The sequence below is a fragment of the Varroa jacobsoni genome, unplaced genomic scaffold, assembly GCF_002532875.2.
Source record: "Varroa jacobsoni isolate VJ856 unplaced genomic scaffold, vjacob_1.0 scaffold_168, whole genome shotgun sequence".
NCBI lineage: Eukaryota > Metazoa > Arthropoda > Arachnida > Mesostigmata > Varroidae > Varroa > Varroa jacobsoni.
The window spans coordinates 361,083-378,443 of record NW_019213070.1 but is presented as its reverse complement, the minus strand read 5'-3'; the positions used below and the strand labels follow the sequence as shown (position 1 = coordinate 378,443).

Here is a 17,361-nt window from a genome sequence, read left to right as displayed (position 1 = left end):
AGAACGCGTGTAATCTAAAACACTTCACCAGGGTATCTGAACAAACGGCCACCAAAGCCACTATCTTTTCTGGAATGCAAGATAAGTATTACATAGCATATAGGGCACAACCATTATTCATGGCCAAATTATTAAACTTTTGTATTAATCAAGGCAATAGTACTATGGATCATATTGTACTGTTGATATCTGGGCTGACTAATTAGGTATCGAGCGTATTTGTCGTTTGTTACTGTCAAAGAAGGAAACGCCTACGAACAGGCGCTTAGTTCGTACTTCCTATGGTGTCCTGGTATGTTAGTTATAAGACTTAGGCGATATATATGCATGTAACTTGTAACTTAAACAAGAGGACTAGGCGAACTCATTTTACATAGAATGATACAGCTCATACGGCTACTTGTGTAAAGGTATTTGCATCAAATACACTTCAAAAGTCACGTTCCGCATATCAACATCGACATCACCACAACAGAGTCAGTTATGCAAGGGAATTGTGGGGGCAATGATTTTCGATTGGTTAATAAAGCTGATCAGGGCTCTCGGTGAGGTTTGACGTAATGGGAGTATAAAATATCTAATAGGCAAAGCTATTCTATAAAGGCTTATATCTCCCTATTTTGTTTGTTTTACGTCCAGAATGGCATTAAAATTCCATCCGAAGACAAGGAAAGTTGCAACAAACATTTATAGATCTAAGAGCAAATGGCTTCACACTGAACCATTTATTGTCCTGCCTATTCCGACCGTGACAATGTTCGCAGTAGTATGATAATTACATAATGAATAGTAGTTTACTACACTTCGTCTATGAGATATTGATCTGACAGCGATACACCTCGTCGACTTCAATAAGCTCTATGGCAGAGACGAATTCTCCAGTGAGTTCGTGTTCTGTGAGGTATCGATTCATCGTTGGCTAATTTTAATGTGTTTGTACAAGAAATCGTCTTCACGTTGCGTCAAGCAAATGCCCTATGCAGAAGGCTTGCTTTTTTCAGCCTTTCCTTCACATCCAAAGCAGCTCTCTAGCAGAAATTTGCGTCAGTTGTCGAACCTGCACATCTACGAATTTCGCTTGCTACATCCATTCGTCTGTTATTTTGGCGATTCGGAAATAAATATCAATGAATACAGACGATACGGATTAAAAGCATACGTCCAAATAATTATAAATAGCTACAAACCTCAACAGCGCACAGCATACACTAGATCTGTGTACTGCACCGCAGGTAGGGTTACTGAAAACCATTAATGCAATTTTATTAGACAGGACATCTTAAAAAAAACCGTTAGAAAAGAAGAGCCGTTTAAACGTACGCTTGCGTCATAAAACATCGGACACTGTGAAGTGGAACAGCGGACATCCTGAGCAACCGAAGTAAAAAGGACAAACGATATTGCTAGCAGATATATACAACAGTAGAGCACCTTCAAATGTTCCTCAGCTCAGCCTTGAGCAAGTTGCTGCAACAGAAGAAAGTAACGCGGAGCTGACATCATGGAAAAAATTAAAGAGAGCAAAAACCATAAAAAGTAAAAGTTTGTCTTTTTTATTAGAGAAACAGATGTACATTTAAATTGAAAAATACACCTCACCTCACGTATTTCCGTGTTTGTATCATATCCCGCCAGACAGAAAAGTCGCCGATAATTTGGGCCTGATTATCCGAATAAAGGACGTTCTTTTTTCAAACTTTTTTTTATTTGAAATAAAGCTATTATAGTTGCGTTTTTTTCCTTGTCTTTCCTAACGGTTATTACAATTAGTACTGTGACAAGAGCTTAACAAGGAAATGAGCCTCTTAAATCTGCCATAACTAGAATATTTACATGCACAGAGTGTGTTTAGCAATAAAATTAACTACTATCATGTTTCGGTTGCTTTGATTGAGCGTTACTCTTAATGCAGTTCGTTTGTAGGCTGATTGCGTAAATTATGTACAACATAAATTTATCAAGTTAGCCTTGTCTTCGTTATGGCTCAGTGTCTAATTTTCTTTGCGGACTTTTGGAAGCTTTTGTGGTTGCAACTTTTTGTCCCGTTCTTGAGCATCTTTCTTGCCCGGCTGTCCAACGCTATTTTCACGCTGTCTGGCAGATGTCTTATCCTGAAGTTTTATTTCAATGTATAACACGACATATTAGTTCTCTTTGATTAATTAAAACTCCGATAGTCTAGTACTGGTTGTTGTCTCATCGATTTGGATCCCGAACGATCCGGTACTATAAAGTCTAAACCTAATTTAATGGTCAGCTTTTGAATGTTAATCGATTATATTATATTGATAGCTACAGTTATTGTAAAAGCCATAAGCTGTTTGTCGGAATTTCCGAAAAACAAAAAAAAAAGGGTTCTTGGTGGGCAGGGACGTCTGTGGCTTCCGCAAACGTTCCACCTCATCCAATATGTCACGTATATATATATATATATATATATATATATAATACTTGAAACTGAATCATGCAGACGAGTGTTCGGCTTCCACCTAGGCAAGGAAAGTCAACATTTTCTCTAATTCTTTGTTAGCGAATTATGAGAACGCACAACAGCTATATACTGATCACTCAACTCAAATGTATTAAATCTTTTATATAAAATTATCTTCTATAGGGATGGTTTTTTTCGTCAAGCCAACTACCCAGTGAAGCGCCTGATCATATTCTGAAAGCTGTTAGGTGTATTGAAAAGGTCAATATTGGCCTATGAAGAATCAATTAGTTGGTTTTGTATTGTGATGATAACAGTCTATAGGTCGATAATTATTAGTCTGTTACCAGGTCGAATGTGTAGTTTAGTATAGAGAAGTTTCGTCCTCTGTACTTCCTAAGCCTCGTCTTGCAGAAAATAGTTTTTTTTACACGCATTTGCTAATAAACTAAATAGTTTCAATGCCAAAAGCAAATTTTTCATTCAGTTCAGACCGATTGGCAACTTAGCTGGCAGATGGAAAACGCTTTCTTCATAATCTGCTTAGCAGCGAAACAGCGAGCAACTATGTAGAATTAAACTACATTCATTAATAAATAGGGGGGCAAATTGAAGTATCTCCAATTCGTGGAATTTTAAATGAGTACGAACCTGCCCAGGTGTAGCGCGGTCAGAACGTTCCCTATATTTTCCCGAACTACTTCCAAGTCGTCGACTGAGAAACTCAAGTATTTGGGAAGCTGTACGACGAACGCCCCTTATGACCTCCTATACTCACGCATACGAATAATAATAGATCGGTGAACACTAGCTCTGTTACCAATTAGCATTAGACCAAACAGAAACGAGTGTGATCGCAGGCTGGCGAATCTCTTTTTTTCACTGCTACTATATTCAGTAGCCACCGATAAAGTGGTTATATGTAGCGTATTTTATTAACCGTTTAACAAGTTGATATTATTCGATTTATCGGAACAACTAAAAACGACACTTGCGGGGAAAAGGAAAAACAACTAGTGAATGATCGGTCTATTCCCATTTGAAATTGCTATCGCGATGGATCGTGGTCATCAGCATACGAGAAAGTTCCTTGAAACGCTTTTTGCTTAAATACCGTCTTAGTAACAATGCTTAAGAGAAAAATGCCTAAAAAGACACAAAAACTCAATTGTTAGAGTTTATCGGGACGGCCAAACTGGCAATTGATATCCTCCGTTCTGAAATGACCGTCAAATTTTCGTGTCTCTGCATCAAAAAACGCGTTTTTTTTTTTAGCAATCTTGTGGAATTTTTTAGTCTTCTAAGATCTAATCAATAACACTTAAGAGTCTCCCGTTTTACTCTATAAAAGTGTTCTCTCGACTAGTTGGGAGCTGCATTAAACCTGGAAGTAACGTAGGCCACAAATTTTAAGTGGATTCCGTCCGGCGCGAAAAGATTAAAAGAATAGTCGATTTTCGCTCGGATGAGGAGTTTGTTGTATTGTTCTGGAAAAAAAAACTGACTTTTGCCTCGTGTCAGGGGTAGCAAATAAACGCGTGCCGGCCAGGGCAAACTACCCATCAAAGTTTTCCCAAATTTACGTTGATGCGACAATTTTAGATAGTGGATGGTTCCTAATGCAGAAAGTTAGAAGACAAATATCGTCGTTCTATCAAGTACATCTGCACATTAAGCTTCAGATGAACGGTGAACGGCAGTGAACGGTGATCGGTAAGCCAATCGCCATAGCAGTGGTGCACGATAAAGGTACAGATTGATCAAAAATTAAATAGTTACGTTGCTGACGCACATCAAGAGGAACATGGCTGTACTGAACCGTCCTAGTGCCATCCGGTCGACTTCGGTATAACACGACGTAAGCATTTCTACTATGTGCTGGCTCGCCTCTGGAAACCGTCTGGCCTTGTGGTGCCATTGGCACCCGTTGAGGCTTTGTAAAGGTTTGCGGTAGCGGGTGTGGGACTTGCTGCTGATACTGCCTTTATCAAAAAGGAAGAATGTACAGTTGAATAATGACCATTATATTAGAACAAAGTAAACAAGGTCAAGCGAATTTAATTTTATTAAGCTTTTAAGGGCAACATGAAAGGGGGCGCATCATGGATCCTCGACACCTTTATTTCATTAATTGTCAACTTTAAATTTTGAATGTAAAAATTTAACTATATAACAACGACTACTACCCAAATTGCGTCTATTTCATGATGTTGACGCAGATCCAGAATACCACTGGCCGAACCCGAACTTTCATAAGGCTACAAAATTTGAATCCTAATCTCCTGCGGAAATAGAGTGATACACAAACTTTGAATTTAAATTTTCGCTTTAAAATAATGTAGTAGCCACAAACCAGCGAGCGCTAGATAAAACCTGTCCTAACGACAACAACGAAATGTGGCCAGACAATAAACCTTTATGTTCGACGTACGATCCTCAATTCGCTCTTGTTAATAGTAGCCGCATTAGAAGCGCCATAGATAAAGGTGTAAAGTTCTCTACTTATCTGGAACTAAGACTTTCAAAATGCTACATAGTTCCTGAAGGGTTTCGGAAAAAACCCATGCGGGGCTCCGCAGTACCCGCAGGAGGCGAAATTTTTGAAACCTTACCGAAAGTGCGTATCCAATAATATTAGCAATCGAATTTCGAGGTTACTGACTTTTTTTTTCACAGAACCATGCCGTTAATGTCCTCGCTATAGTTCTATTGCTAGTTGTAGGGTGGTGGTTCCTTTGAAATCTTACGAGTAGAAAGAGTAATTGTATTTATGTTACCCGAACAGAACTGCGCAACATGCTTATAATATATCTTAATTATTCCAGCAGTTTATGAAAGGTGCTTACTGTTACTTAGGTAGCGACTCCCTCACGGTTGCGCTTTACCTACCCCGCTCCGGTGACATTAAAATGAGTTCCTAAGCGTTGCGGGCGCGTTTTTCGTATCATGGAGACAGGGCAAAGGTCCTGTTTCATAGAGAATAATCACGTTTGATTCAATCTGCCGAGAAGTGGAGAATTCAAGTCGTATCATTATCCTGAATGCCTTAGTGCTTTACAAGAGAGTAAGAACTGCGTCTCAATCAGGAGATTAACGGCAACGATTGGTAATCTGCTGGGCTTTTGGTGGTTATTGTTGTAGCAGATGAATGGACAGCCTTAGCCAAGTGCCAATCTCAAACGAAATGACAGCTAGAGAAATCAATTGACTGCTACCCCTTTCTATCTCCAGTGCAATTTAGGGCAGTATTCTAACTCACTCGTACTCTAGTAAGGCGGCCTAGAATCTTACAGCAAATGGACGCCATATTGGATAGAAGACGTGGTCTACCAGATCGACAGGTGTCGTGTCCAAAAATTTGAAATATTTTGAATTTCTATCTCACTTCCGAAATCTCGGCGCGTACGCTAAAGCTTAAACTGAGTCCACTAGGAACTAAAATATTGATAACGTAAATCTCGTTTGTTAATTAAAAAAAATAGTCGATCGAGTACAACGCGATTATGTTTGTGCTTAACGGAATTGTGGAACAGAAGTCAAAAAAACCTCTCTGTGAATGAGGGGATTGAGAAGTAACTGATCACATTCATCTGAATTAATATACGACTTGAGGCGTAAAAGCCTGACATTTTAACGGTAAATCCTATTCACTTTGCTTTTTTGGACAATCACCTGCTACTTCAGGGGTAGTGAGAATCGTAGGATAGCGAAACGTTCAGTGCCGATTTATTTAAGGGGGCCAAAATATATAGGTCGTCCGCAAGACCACAATTAAGAACCCGAAGAACCAACTGAGACTACGATTCATACAGGAAGATAGGGCATAAAGAGCGGAAATGGCAACTAGTCCAACAGGTGACCGCGGCTTTGGAGAGAGATAGGGATAAACCAAGTGGGGGGCTCCAAGGTTTCTGGATATAAAAAGATGTAGTGTAAATAAAGGAACAGGCAGGCAAGCTAGGAAAATAAACAGTCCAACGTAGAAAAGATGGGCCAGGAAGTCACAACAGATGATGATAAAAAAAAGTGGAATGTTTCTTAACACAAAAACAAACGCCATAGTAGAATACAATAAACTAATAGACACAATTACAATAGAGATTAGAAATCTAAGGAAACGATTTACGAGACAAACAAATGCACAGGATGATATTGCCAGAGGGTAAACACCTTGAGCAGTCAGGCGCCAAAATTTAAAGAATACACTCCCAAGAGGAAAGGCTGATGAGCAATACAGAATACATATAGAGATGCAACAATGGTGCCTGAACTAGATCAAAGAGGAGCTTAACCCCTGTAAAACAGTAAATACAACAACTATAGCTATCAACGTAGCGATCCCATAATTTGCCTTCGCTGATATAGGGAGATAAAAATAGAAAACCGGTAAAAAAAAGAAAACAGGTAAAGGAGAAAGTTAATTTCTAGCCAATATACTTCCTCGCGCACAACAACTACGATCTAGCCGATAGTGGAGATAGAGCGTACGAAAAAAGACCAGGGACAAGAAAGACGAATGCTAAAGGTAGCTGGTAAGTCATTCAAAACGAAAGTCGCAAAGGATAAAAAGGTCCAGAAAACTTCGTATGACTTACGAGATCATGTAAGACTAGGTCATATGGGAATAACAATGGGGAGATTACCAAGTTGCACGAAGGGGAGGTAAAATCAATGATTTTGAGTGAGAGAAAAGTAAACTATTTGCAGAAGTGTTCAAGTACGACGTAGGAGACAAGGGACGGTGTGCTCGATATATTTGTACCGCTTAAATATGTTCATCTATTCTTAGACGCTTTGAAAATTGAAGTAGTCCTCAGATCAGTACTCAATGCACCCATGAAGGTAAGGGTCAAAGGTAAAATCCTCAAATTCAAGAACAACGGTTGAGCCCGCACAGCAGTCATTTCACTACTCTAGGTTAAAAGGATGCTTGCAAAAGAGGATCGAATTTGGTAACACTCAGTGCTTTCCGAAGCAACGGGTTTAGAGTCCGATTTACTTCAGCTGACAGACGTCTCGACTCTTCTTAAAAGATTGTGAACGCGAGAGATGTTATAAGTGAGGGACAGCAGGACGAATAATAAAAGAACGTAATGTCAATGAAAAGCTGTTCTGCTTTGCTGACAACCTGGAACAGCATTAGGCCAGCTCAATGGTTTGCCTTATGTACAAACAGAAATCGAACGAAATACGGGCAAAGAAGAAATAGAAAAACAACCTATAATAGAGGGCTGGATATGCAAGGACTGCAAAGAAAGATCTCAGAGAGTAAAGATGAGAAGAAAAGCTGCCAGAGAAAGAAGAGAGAGAGAGAGGAAACGAGCTCAGACAAATTGCAGAATATACAAAAAAAAAATGTCATCAAGAGCAAGGAAATTTTAATTGGTGTAAGGAGGTCTACGTTACACTGGAATACAGGTAGTTATTTTTAGGGAATTAAGGAACGTGACAACGATATCGAAGACGGACAAGTCAGACAACCGAATAAAGGAAACAGGAGTAGAAAAATAGAGTAAGGGCTTAACATAACGCTAGTGGCTGTAATGTGTGTTTGCTACTTTTCATCGAACATATCTGAAGAGGAATTTACAAAGTTCTTTTTTGAACTGGAATGTAGTACGCGTGCACGATGCAGACACAAGAGATAATAATCACGGTGTATTTTAACGCATCGTCGACACAGTGAGGTAGTAACGAAGAGAGTTGTTGTACAAGAATGGATGATGGAAAGGGACTCGTAGTACACAACAGCGGGTCGTCCCCTATCTTCTACCGAGAAGAGATGGAATTCTTTACTGATGTACCAACTGTTTTTCAGGAAGCCTTGCCCAAAATACATGTCTGAAGAATGGCAAAGAAAAGGCAAGTACAGGTGATCATATACACATCCTGTTTAGAATATATGGAGGATCTATAACTCTAGAAGGACATAGAGTACAAGGCAGAATTGGTAGCGGCGAAAAACTAATTATAAAATTCTGGGTCAGGACATGGATTGGGGTACAACACAAAGCGCAGATGATTATAATGAACACGTGCTGAATCAAATGATGACACAAAGCTAAATCTCCACAAAATCTCTCTAGATGGTGTTGAACGCTATAATGGAAAGCCATCACTCAGCATACTGGCGCAATGATGGAATTTCTCGTGGCCCGCCTTACTTGCGTATACCTGCGACGTGCCTTGCAAAGAACGCCAATCTAGCTACGAACAGGAAGCTACGGCGAAGAAGATGCACAAACAAAAGTAGAAAGATAGAGAGAAAAAGTTAGAAAACGGTAAGACACAAAATACTCTCTTCAGATAGAGTAGAAGGTGCAAGTGAGACAACCCTGTATAAGCAGTTGACAATTGTCATGAACAATGTCAAAAGGGACATACTGAACCTCCCAAAAGACGTAGCGGAGAGATCAGTAGATTTTTTATACCCCAAGCTCGTTTGGAGAAAAGGACGCAGATTGAGGTGGTAGAGGACACAATATATTATTGTTTCGATTGACCTTATTTAAAGTCAATCGAAACAGGGAATGTCTAGCCTTGGGCAGGGGATCGGGATCATGTAAGGTCTTATGATGTACAGTGAAACTGTTTATCACGAGGTGCGGGAACGATTCAAGGTTCCTGTCAATAAATTTTTAAAGAGGGTCAATTTCCTAGGGAATAGAAAGACGTTAAAGTTGTCTTAACAACAAAACTTGTAAACTCCAAAAGCGTACAGCCTCATTTCAAAACTATGGAGTACCTTATGGGCGTTTATTTTTTTGAACTGGGAATAAAAGCCAACTACGCACTGGCAGACTCGCAATATGGCTTCTCTAGGAATAAATCGGCTTTCCATTAAGAGAGTGATTCTAGTGGAGGCAAGTCTTTGATGTTATACTTAAAAAATGATTCCAGGCGTTATTGACATCAGGAAAATAACTAAAAGTATTAAAAAGCAGATCGCGTAATAGGACTCACTTATATTATCTTAAAATAGTTGATGTTAGAAACGATTTCAGTACCATAACGGATCAGAAGGTTATTTCGGGACCTTTAAAAAAGAAACAGTTCGGCACCTTAGGAAAACAACATCTACATGCTTAGAGGATGGAACGCCCAGGTTGAAAGGCTGAATAAGAACGTCAGAGGGGAAGTCTCGGAAAGGTAGGTTGTAATACCAACTCTATCGAACCTTGTTTATGACGAGGCAAGGTTCCTAGTGTGGCTCGTGCCCACGTTGAAAGGTTCTTTGGAAAACACGAGATACGCTGGATAAAAAGAAAACAAAAAGGACTCTGCATATGGGATAAAAAGCGGCAGCAATTAAGTAGCGAAAGCATACACGATTTGTCTCCACTGAGGCGGTTCTGGTGCTGACTAGGATACTATCCTGAAACCTATTGGCAAAACAGCTATCAAGAGAAAGATATAGAATTAGCAGGAGCAAGGAGAACCACAATACGCAACAGCTATGCTCGCATCCAAAACAGGAAAACGGTTTGGGAAACCTGACAAGTATCCTTATTCCAAATTCGTAGAATTTAATCATAATGATGAGCTCGCTTCTTACACCACTTTGATACTAGGTGGGCATAGAATATAGCAGAACTACACCAAATCGGAAGGATGCAGAACAGTATATGTGAGCTTTGCGCGTCAGGTAAAACAAGTTAAATGTACCGCACTCTCTCTGAATGTGAAGCCCTGCAAAGAGAGCTGAGGGATGTAGTGCGGGACTGCGATTAAAAAAAATCCCTGATTGAAAGGGATGATTTTCTTTGGGGAGATCATGCGCAAGAAAAAAAAATTCGAAAAAGAGAAAGGAAGAACGCCGTCAAAAAGTAGATGACGTAGGACTAACTTGAAGTAGGAACTAGGCCCCTTCCTTTGAGAAGTTTGTGGTTACAGGCCTCAGGAGAAGTAATAAAGAAGACAGTAATTTAATCTAACAGAACTCGACTTTCCTAGTCAACGTACAGACGAGTGAGCTATCGCTTGAATTCCGACAAATGGACCATTTAGCTTTAGGTGTCTCGACTCTGTTCTTCAACTGTTTACCCATTAATTGCATGGAAATGTTGTCAATACGACTAGAACAGGTAAGTGGCACCATTGCAATATTTCGAAGAAGGCGAATTTTTCGCTAAAAAAAATGTATTGGGACATTTTATCAACTAAACTGAAACTTCGAACTTTTGTAACTTCCGCTGGAAATCAATCAAGCAATGAAAGATAGACAGCCAACATAAACAATCGTTTGTTTGACAGCAAAGCTGCTTAAAATTTAGAATGTTTTCCGACTTTTGATAAGCTTCGTAGTCCAGACGAAAATTTGTAGTGCGTGGCGGGCTTCTGTAAGACTTTAGCGAAACTATACATATTGATATCTCGCCAATCATTGAAGCATATGTTGAGTAAGAAAATATCTGGACAAAGATTATGCGGGATTTTTGGGCAATAATTAGTATAATTGTTGAATCATGCGACAATTAAAGCGGATAAAATGGCTTGTTAGAAATGCCTTTAATAAAAAAGTATTTAAGGAACATGATCACCACTATCGGATAAACTATGTGATCCTGATGACATCGATTGGTTCTCGTTGAGATGCGCAAGCCTCAGGTGCATCGAGCTTGTGCATAACTTATCGAGAAGCAGTATTTAGTAGTTATTTACTAACTTACCTGAGGGTATCCTTTAAACGAGCTGTAGAAAGGAAAATTGAATTCGGTTCCATACGTATACCAAGGATAATAATAGCCAACGTACTGTGGAAAGTACGCAGCAAAACTCGTGGTAATTCTCGGTAGAAAAATGTCGACTCGTTTTCCTTCCTTATCATCACCGCCTTCTGATGCATGATTTGGTCTGAAAAACATCTTTGTCGTGAGGTTGTCTGCGTATACAGGCGGTAGTCTGCTGACTTACCCAGACTTACCACGGAAGGTATAAAGCAATAAGCAGAAGTTCTCTTTTTATTTTGCAATTTTTTTTTTGCAAATTAAAGCTCACCCTTATGGACCCTCTTTAAATTCAAATTTTCAGTCGCCTATTTCTATATAAAATGAATTATGATTTTCTCTTTTTAATGTGCAATTGTACCAATATCAGCAACAGCTCATCTGTAGATTTCATTAAAATTCTGTATTCAGTGGTCTAGCATTGTTGATATTTTCTGCAATAGAAAAAGGATTTTGTTACAAGTGTATCAAGGTTACTTTGATACGATTTTTCCCTTGTTGGGTTTTTTAAAGGATTTCCTGTCACGTATTATACTCGGTTATTTCCTAGATTGACTTTTTCGATATATAAACTACTTTGGATGCCAAAATAGGTAATTAAAGCAGAATAATTATTTCTTTAGCTTGTGAATAAAATTGAATGAAACAGTTTTCATTAATGTTTTGACAACGGAGCCAGTCCTTAAGCCCCTTCGACGCAAAACTATTTCTGATAATGTCTCTGAGGCAGCTCCGATCGAGCGCGATACAAGCAAGTGTCGTTTTCTCGGTGTAACTTCTCAATGGTTATATACCAGTTTAACTGTGTGTAGGAAAAACTTAATTATTATACCTGTACATTTTGAGATACAAGAACTTATTCTAAGTTAACCAAATGCTGCATCGGTCCTGGCGTTACGCCTTCCTTTTCTTAAAGAGTTGCGAAAGAATATCTTTGTGGTCTAATTAATAGAGGAAAGCATAGCGAATATCGATGACGAAACTCAGTCTGGAAAGCTCTGGCGAGGTTCATATGAATGAAAATAGTGCAAGGAATCCAACTATTGGTTTCTAGATTCGAGCCAGAAAGCTCGAGAAAAACAACAAAACATCTAGAAAGCTAACATGTGAGCTCTAGTTGATATCTGTACTATTGTACGAACAGTTTCAAAATCAGTGCGCTCAAAAGCTCACCATTTTGTAGATACCTTTTTTGACCCAGTGGACTGGTCCACAGTTATGTAACTTTGTAGCTCGTTTATGTATGTTGCATGCACAAGGTAAATAGTGACCAGGAGAGGGTAAGTTGATATCCTGCATAGGCAAGAAAATATGCAACACAGGCAGGATCATGTTTCGAATCCGCACGCATTCACAGATACCATTTCACTACCGTTCACTTTCGCGGTAATACCCCTAAAGACCGGTGGTTAGCTTCGAGCAACTAATGGCTTGGAATAAGCTGGTTGTTTTCACACTTACTTATAATATCCGACAAACAACGAGACCCGATGTCCAGTAGGTACAATGCCCACCTGCACAGTGGGTATTATGTTTATGGTCGGTTGAACCGGTCCTAACGGCGGGAACGCCACCACCTGCGTATTCCAGGGTCTTTTGGTAGTGGTTAGGTTCTGAGGAGCATTCAAGACTTGATTGTGGTTTGCGCGTTTACTGCAATTCAGGTTTATATTAATGGATTATGCGGGACCAATTGGCTCTCATGTACTTCATAAGGATGAAGCTATTTGAAACATGTTGAAAGCGCTCATCTGATCTCTAGATGATATTACATTGTTGGTAATCCAAGAAATCTTGTAGCCACATTGTTAAAGGTGAGGCTAAAGGCTCTATACCTGTGTGTTGTAGATGGCATAATTTTGGATGCTGTTATATTGTGAACTGTTCTAATGCCATCGTCTTCAACGTCACGGCCATTGGTTTTGTTTCTGAGGTCGGTATCGTGTCCCCCGTTCAGATCGCTGTCTGGAGGTGAGCGTTTAAGCCGTAGATTGTTTATCCTGTCATAGAGCATAAACAGTCTGCTCCCCGACAGACGTTCGCAAGCATAACTTTTTAAAGCGTCCAACGGATTTGTAGCGAAACGTCTCGAGCGGCTAATTAGTATAGCCTTACCTATACAAATCGCGAATCGTTAGGCGCGTAGAAAATGCTCTACTTGATTAATTTTTATCTCTGCAGTTTACTGAACGATACTACGGTCTGTCTTGAAAGGTGACCAACCTCAGTGATATGACTTCATTTATTGTAATATAATTCCGATGAGCTTTCTGCTGTCAGAAAGTTTTATAACATGAAGTTCAGGTCTAGTAAGATATAACCTATTAGACCAGCAAGGACCCGAAATGATGGTAGCGTAGTACTTTGGAGCAAGTAAGCTATAAAGCTATTTAATATTAAACATTCATGCCATAATAGATTGACTGGAATCGGCAGAGTAGGCTAGCAGTACCTCAACACATCATTTATATATTGTCTAGTATTAGCTTATAAAACTTTGCAGGGTGTGTGAGCCGTGCGCAAATGCGTGTAAATTTCAAACGAAGCTTATTACTCAGTAGCGACTCACTCATTCATAGAGAAATTACACAATGCAAAATGCTTAAATACCGTTTGCAGGAGCTTGCCCTGCATCAAGACACCGTGAATCGCATTATATTTGAATTGCAAATGAACATGTACGCATGAGCAATTCTTATTAGCTTCTCATATCTGACAAAACGTTATAGAATGTTGACTTTTAAGCGAATAGAAGCGATATAACTTTCAAAGAAGATGATCAGTAAAAGTTACCTGCTGAAGATAGCCTAATATTCGATGCTGGCAGTTACGAGCCGCGTCCAGAAGTAAGCATTAGTAGTAGACGGTGCATGTTTACTTTAGAACTAGCCATTTTGTTTACTGGCGTCAAGGTAAACTTCAATAAGGTGGTGATACAACTAATATAGAAACAGCTGATGCCCGGTAGAATTCAATCCAGCTCTACGCTTCTACATACTGCTTGTTGGAGCGCTTGCGGTCTGTTAGTTAGCCACACTTGCTTATGTGCTTAATTAGTCTTCCGTATAATTCGGGACATGTCAGGCTATAGTGGCCATCCTTTTTTTGCTCTATTTTCGAACTTAATCAACCCGCGTCAGTCACACATTAGTATAACCTGTAGTTCTGTTAACAATCGAAATAATACATTCTACAGTATATATAGCTCTTTATGCGTTATACACAAAAGAAAGCGTGACACCTTAACTCAGACAAGCGAAACATACCCGAGTCGTACAAGGGGCGTCATTCAAGTCGTACAAGGTGGGTCTTACTATGTATTTTTAATGAAATCTCTTACGATTCTGCAAAATCAACGGTATCACAGAGTACTACTGAAAAAATGACCACCACACCATCCATGACGAAAGTAGTCTTATGGCATGTCTAAACTACGTTTAAATTAATAGACAAAAAGGCGAATCCACTAAAAATGAAGCCGCGACCAATCATGATTAACAAGCATTATTCAGCGCAAGGGGACGCTCAAGAAACGCCAGCTACTTACCAGTACACTGTGAAATAGTGATCCCCAGGAGTACTAGGATTTGAGCGGTTAAAAGGACCATGGCGAGCAGAGGCGCAATTTACCGTAACGATTTGTCTCCGGCTATAAGCATCACATCAGTATTGAACGCTTTCATCGAATAGTTGCCCCTGTGTGTCTAAAGGAAAATAAGGCACGACGCAGGCGCTGAAAAGTAAGAAGCAACGAGCAGCTGTGCTAATGCTTATGTGTATTCATCTGGGATCACACCTGCTCGAAGCATATTAACGTTTTCAAGGAGTAGAAAAGAACTTCATAGGAACCTCTACGTCCTCTCCCTATAGTGATGAGCCCCGGCTATGCTATTGATATTATTAGCCCTGAAGAACAGTGCTATAAAAAGCTGACAAAACAGTGGAACTAACTGTCATGGTAGATATCGATTTCATTATTAGATGAAATCGATAGCCTTAAGGTATTTTTCGAGAGTGCATCCAATACCAAGCCTTCTAACGAGTATCGAAATGTAGAATACTTAATTGATATTGCATGCTTCAAGATAGACTTGCTTGTAAACATATTGTTCGATCACAGGCAGCATATCGATCTTTAAGCATCGTTTGTCCACAGATGATCCACCACAGAGTACGTAAATTATGAGATCGAAGGACAATGACCATTAGTTTCCATAGATATTTTTATTGTACGTTGCTTTGGTGTTTCATATATTAGCGTTCACATAATTGCTGAAGCCTTTGCCCTCTGCAACATGTGAGCCACGGTTGGTGGGGTCACGTTAAGATGTTATGAACTGTGATATCATACGTTTGCCTTCTAAAATCAAGAATCTATAGCGCATCTAGATATCAACGCTTTGTATGATTATCTGTTTTGATGTTTTTGGTTTGTTTATCACAGGAGACCAATACGGATAACATCCGACTTAAATGCTTGCAACTCATATAGGGCAAATTTTACACAGTAACAAATCCAATCATTAGTAGCACATGTAAAAAGACTGTCCGATGTTTTCATTCTCACCTGCGTTCTAATCGCATATGTGAAAATTTTTTTGCAAGGAAACGATTACGCAACAAGAACCCAAACACACAGGCTGGCGACCACAGGAAACGGCGTAAAATATCTTTGAATACCAGCTTCTGGATTGACCACGCATTCCACTACCCAATCAGCCCTAACACATCTTAAACATGTCATTCTGACGGCTAAATCTTACTAAATAGTGCCTAGAACGATCCGAGTAAAGCATAAAAGTTACCCGTTAAAAAATATCTATAGCTGACAACAAAGTTAGAGAAGCAGTTCTGTTCAGGTACTGCATTTCAACTTGCTCCGCGATAGGTGTCGTTAGAATGTGTGAACGGCATCTCAGCCATAAGCAACAATCGAGAAAATGTTTCGGATGGGCGCATCAACGATTTGCATGTAGTCGCCATGACGCCAATTCAGCAACACTATGGCAGAATAGGTCTTCATGAAGATTTATGGGGCTCTATCCAACTCCACGCATATATCTATTGAATACCTAAATGCATTAATCCTCCAAAGTAAAAGCTCTTATTCTGTTGACCGGCCATAAATAGTTCGTGTGTCAGAGATGTCGATATCTAAATGGACGGCTTCAAATTCACGTTTGAAGAAAATCGGTCCTACTGAAATGGATATCCGCATTTTTTTTTTTAATTTCGAGGCCTACTACTCGTCCCTGTACTGTCATTGAATGCGGTTGCCGCACTTGTCTTTCATGCATCCTTCCAACTTTGAAAGAAGTCGTTCTTCATAAAAATAACTCGTACGTATGCATAAGATTGTCCTGAACGTGCCTATGGCGACGAAGCCTAAAAAATCACGTATATAGAAGTAAGAAATTCTACGTAATTTCAAACTGTGGCCAACAATGGTTGTTAGAGTGCTTTTTAACTGTCTGTTAAGTAACAAACCCTAAAATAATTACGGTTACTACAACAAACGCAATTTTTATCAGACAAAGAATATAGCTCTACTACTGTTTATCGATAGTAGAAGATCCCACTGATAAGCCTTCCGATGGACTTCCCTATCGAACGTTTGCGTTGACTTCCAATGAGAAAATCCGTTTACGCTGACCGAGACTCTAGACGGTTAACGTATTCCTCGATGACGGATACCCTTTGAAAAAAAATCAGGGATTCCTTTGAAAATAACGTTATATATTTAATTATTGAGAATGAATTTCTTGGTGATATTCTGAGATGAACTGGGTGCTGATAAGCGTCTGGGAACACCATTTCATTCTATTCATTATGCTGACTTTTTTTTTTAAGCTCATTTGCGCACCTTGAAAGGCGAGATAGATTCATTAAATTAGTGAAATAAGTATTATAATGGAAGTTTGCCGAAGTCATAATGGAAACCGAAAAGTGGAGAACCTACTCTGTGACCTGAACCCTTTTTTTGCTGGCAGTACTTTACTCTCACTGCTGCAAGACGATGTATCTCACCTGATCGGCTGTACTGTCGTTTAAGTTTATGAAGCCGACTTCCGCGGCACTTAAGACGGTCAAATCGAGGCCGTAGTCGTACAGATAATATAAACACCTCTTTCGGCACCGAATTGTCCATAGATCCAATCAAATAATCTTTAATTGAACTAAGGTAAAATATAACAGCTGGGAACG

At 39.5% G+C, this 17,361-nt stretch overlaps 1 protein-coding gene across 2 annotated transcripts; it reads right to left on the bottom strand.

Annotated features, from left to right (window-relative positions):
* Positions 1-1,651: 1,651 nt before the first annotated feature.
* LOC111271186 (uncharacterized) lies at positions 1,652-14,830 on the bottom strand. Of its 2 annotated transcripts, none has more exons than XM_022851829.2 (7): positions 14,705-14,830; positions 12,993-13,272; positions 12,619-12,810; positions 11,101-11,284; positions 4,224-4,409; positions 3,083-3,199; positions 1,652-2,111 (listed from the first exon to the last, which is right to left on the bottom strand). In XM_022851829.2, exons 1-7 carry the CDS (start codon positions 14,763-14,765, stop codon positions 1,992-1,994), a joined length of 1,140 nt encoding a protein of 379 aa, XP_022707564.1. In that variant the 5' UTR covers positions 14,766-14,830; the 3' UTR covers positions 1,652-1,991. The 2 variants fall into 2 exon arrangements, with proteins under 2 accessions (XP_022707564.1, XP_022707574.1); XM_022851839.1 differs by lacking the exon at positions 14,705-14,830 and adding an exon at positions 13,951-14,027.
* Between the last annotated feature and the right edge of the window lie 2,531 nt (positions 14,831-17,361).

Coding starts and splice junctions, on each gene's coding strand:
- LOC111271186 (XM_022851829.2), bottom strand. CDS start 14,765: ATGGTCCTTTTAACCGCTCAAATCCTAGTACTCCTGGGGATCACTATT. Junction 12,811..12,992: donor ATGCCATCTACAACACACAG/GTATAGAGCCTT, acceptor CCTGAATTGCAG/TAAACGCGCAAACCACAATC. Junction 11,285..12,618: donor TTGTTTGTCGGATATTATAA/GTAAGTGTGAAA, acceptor GATGTTTTTCAG/ACCAAATCATGCATCAGAAG.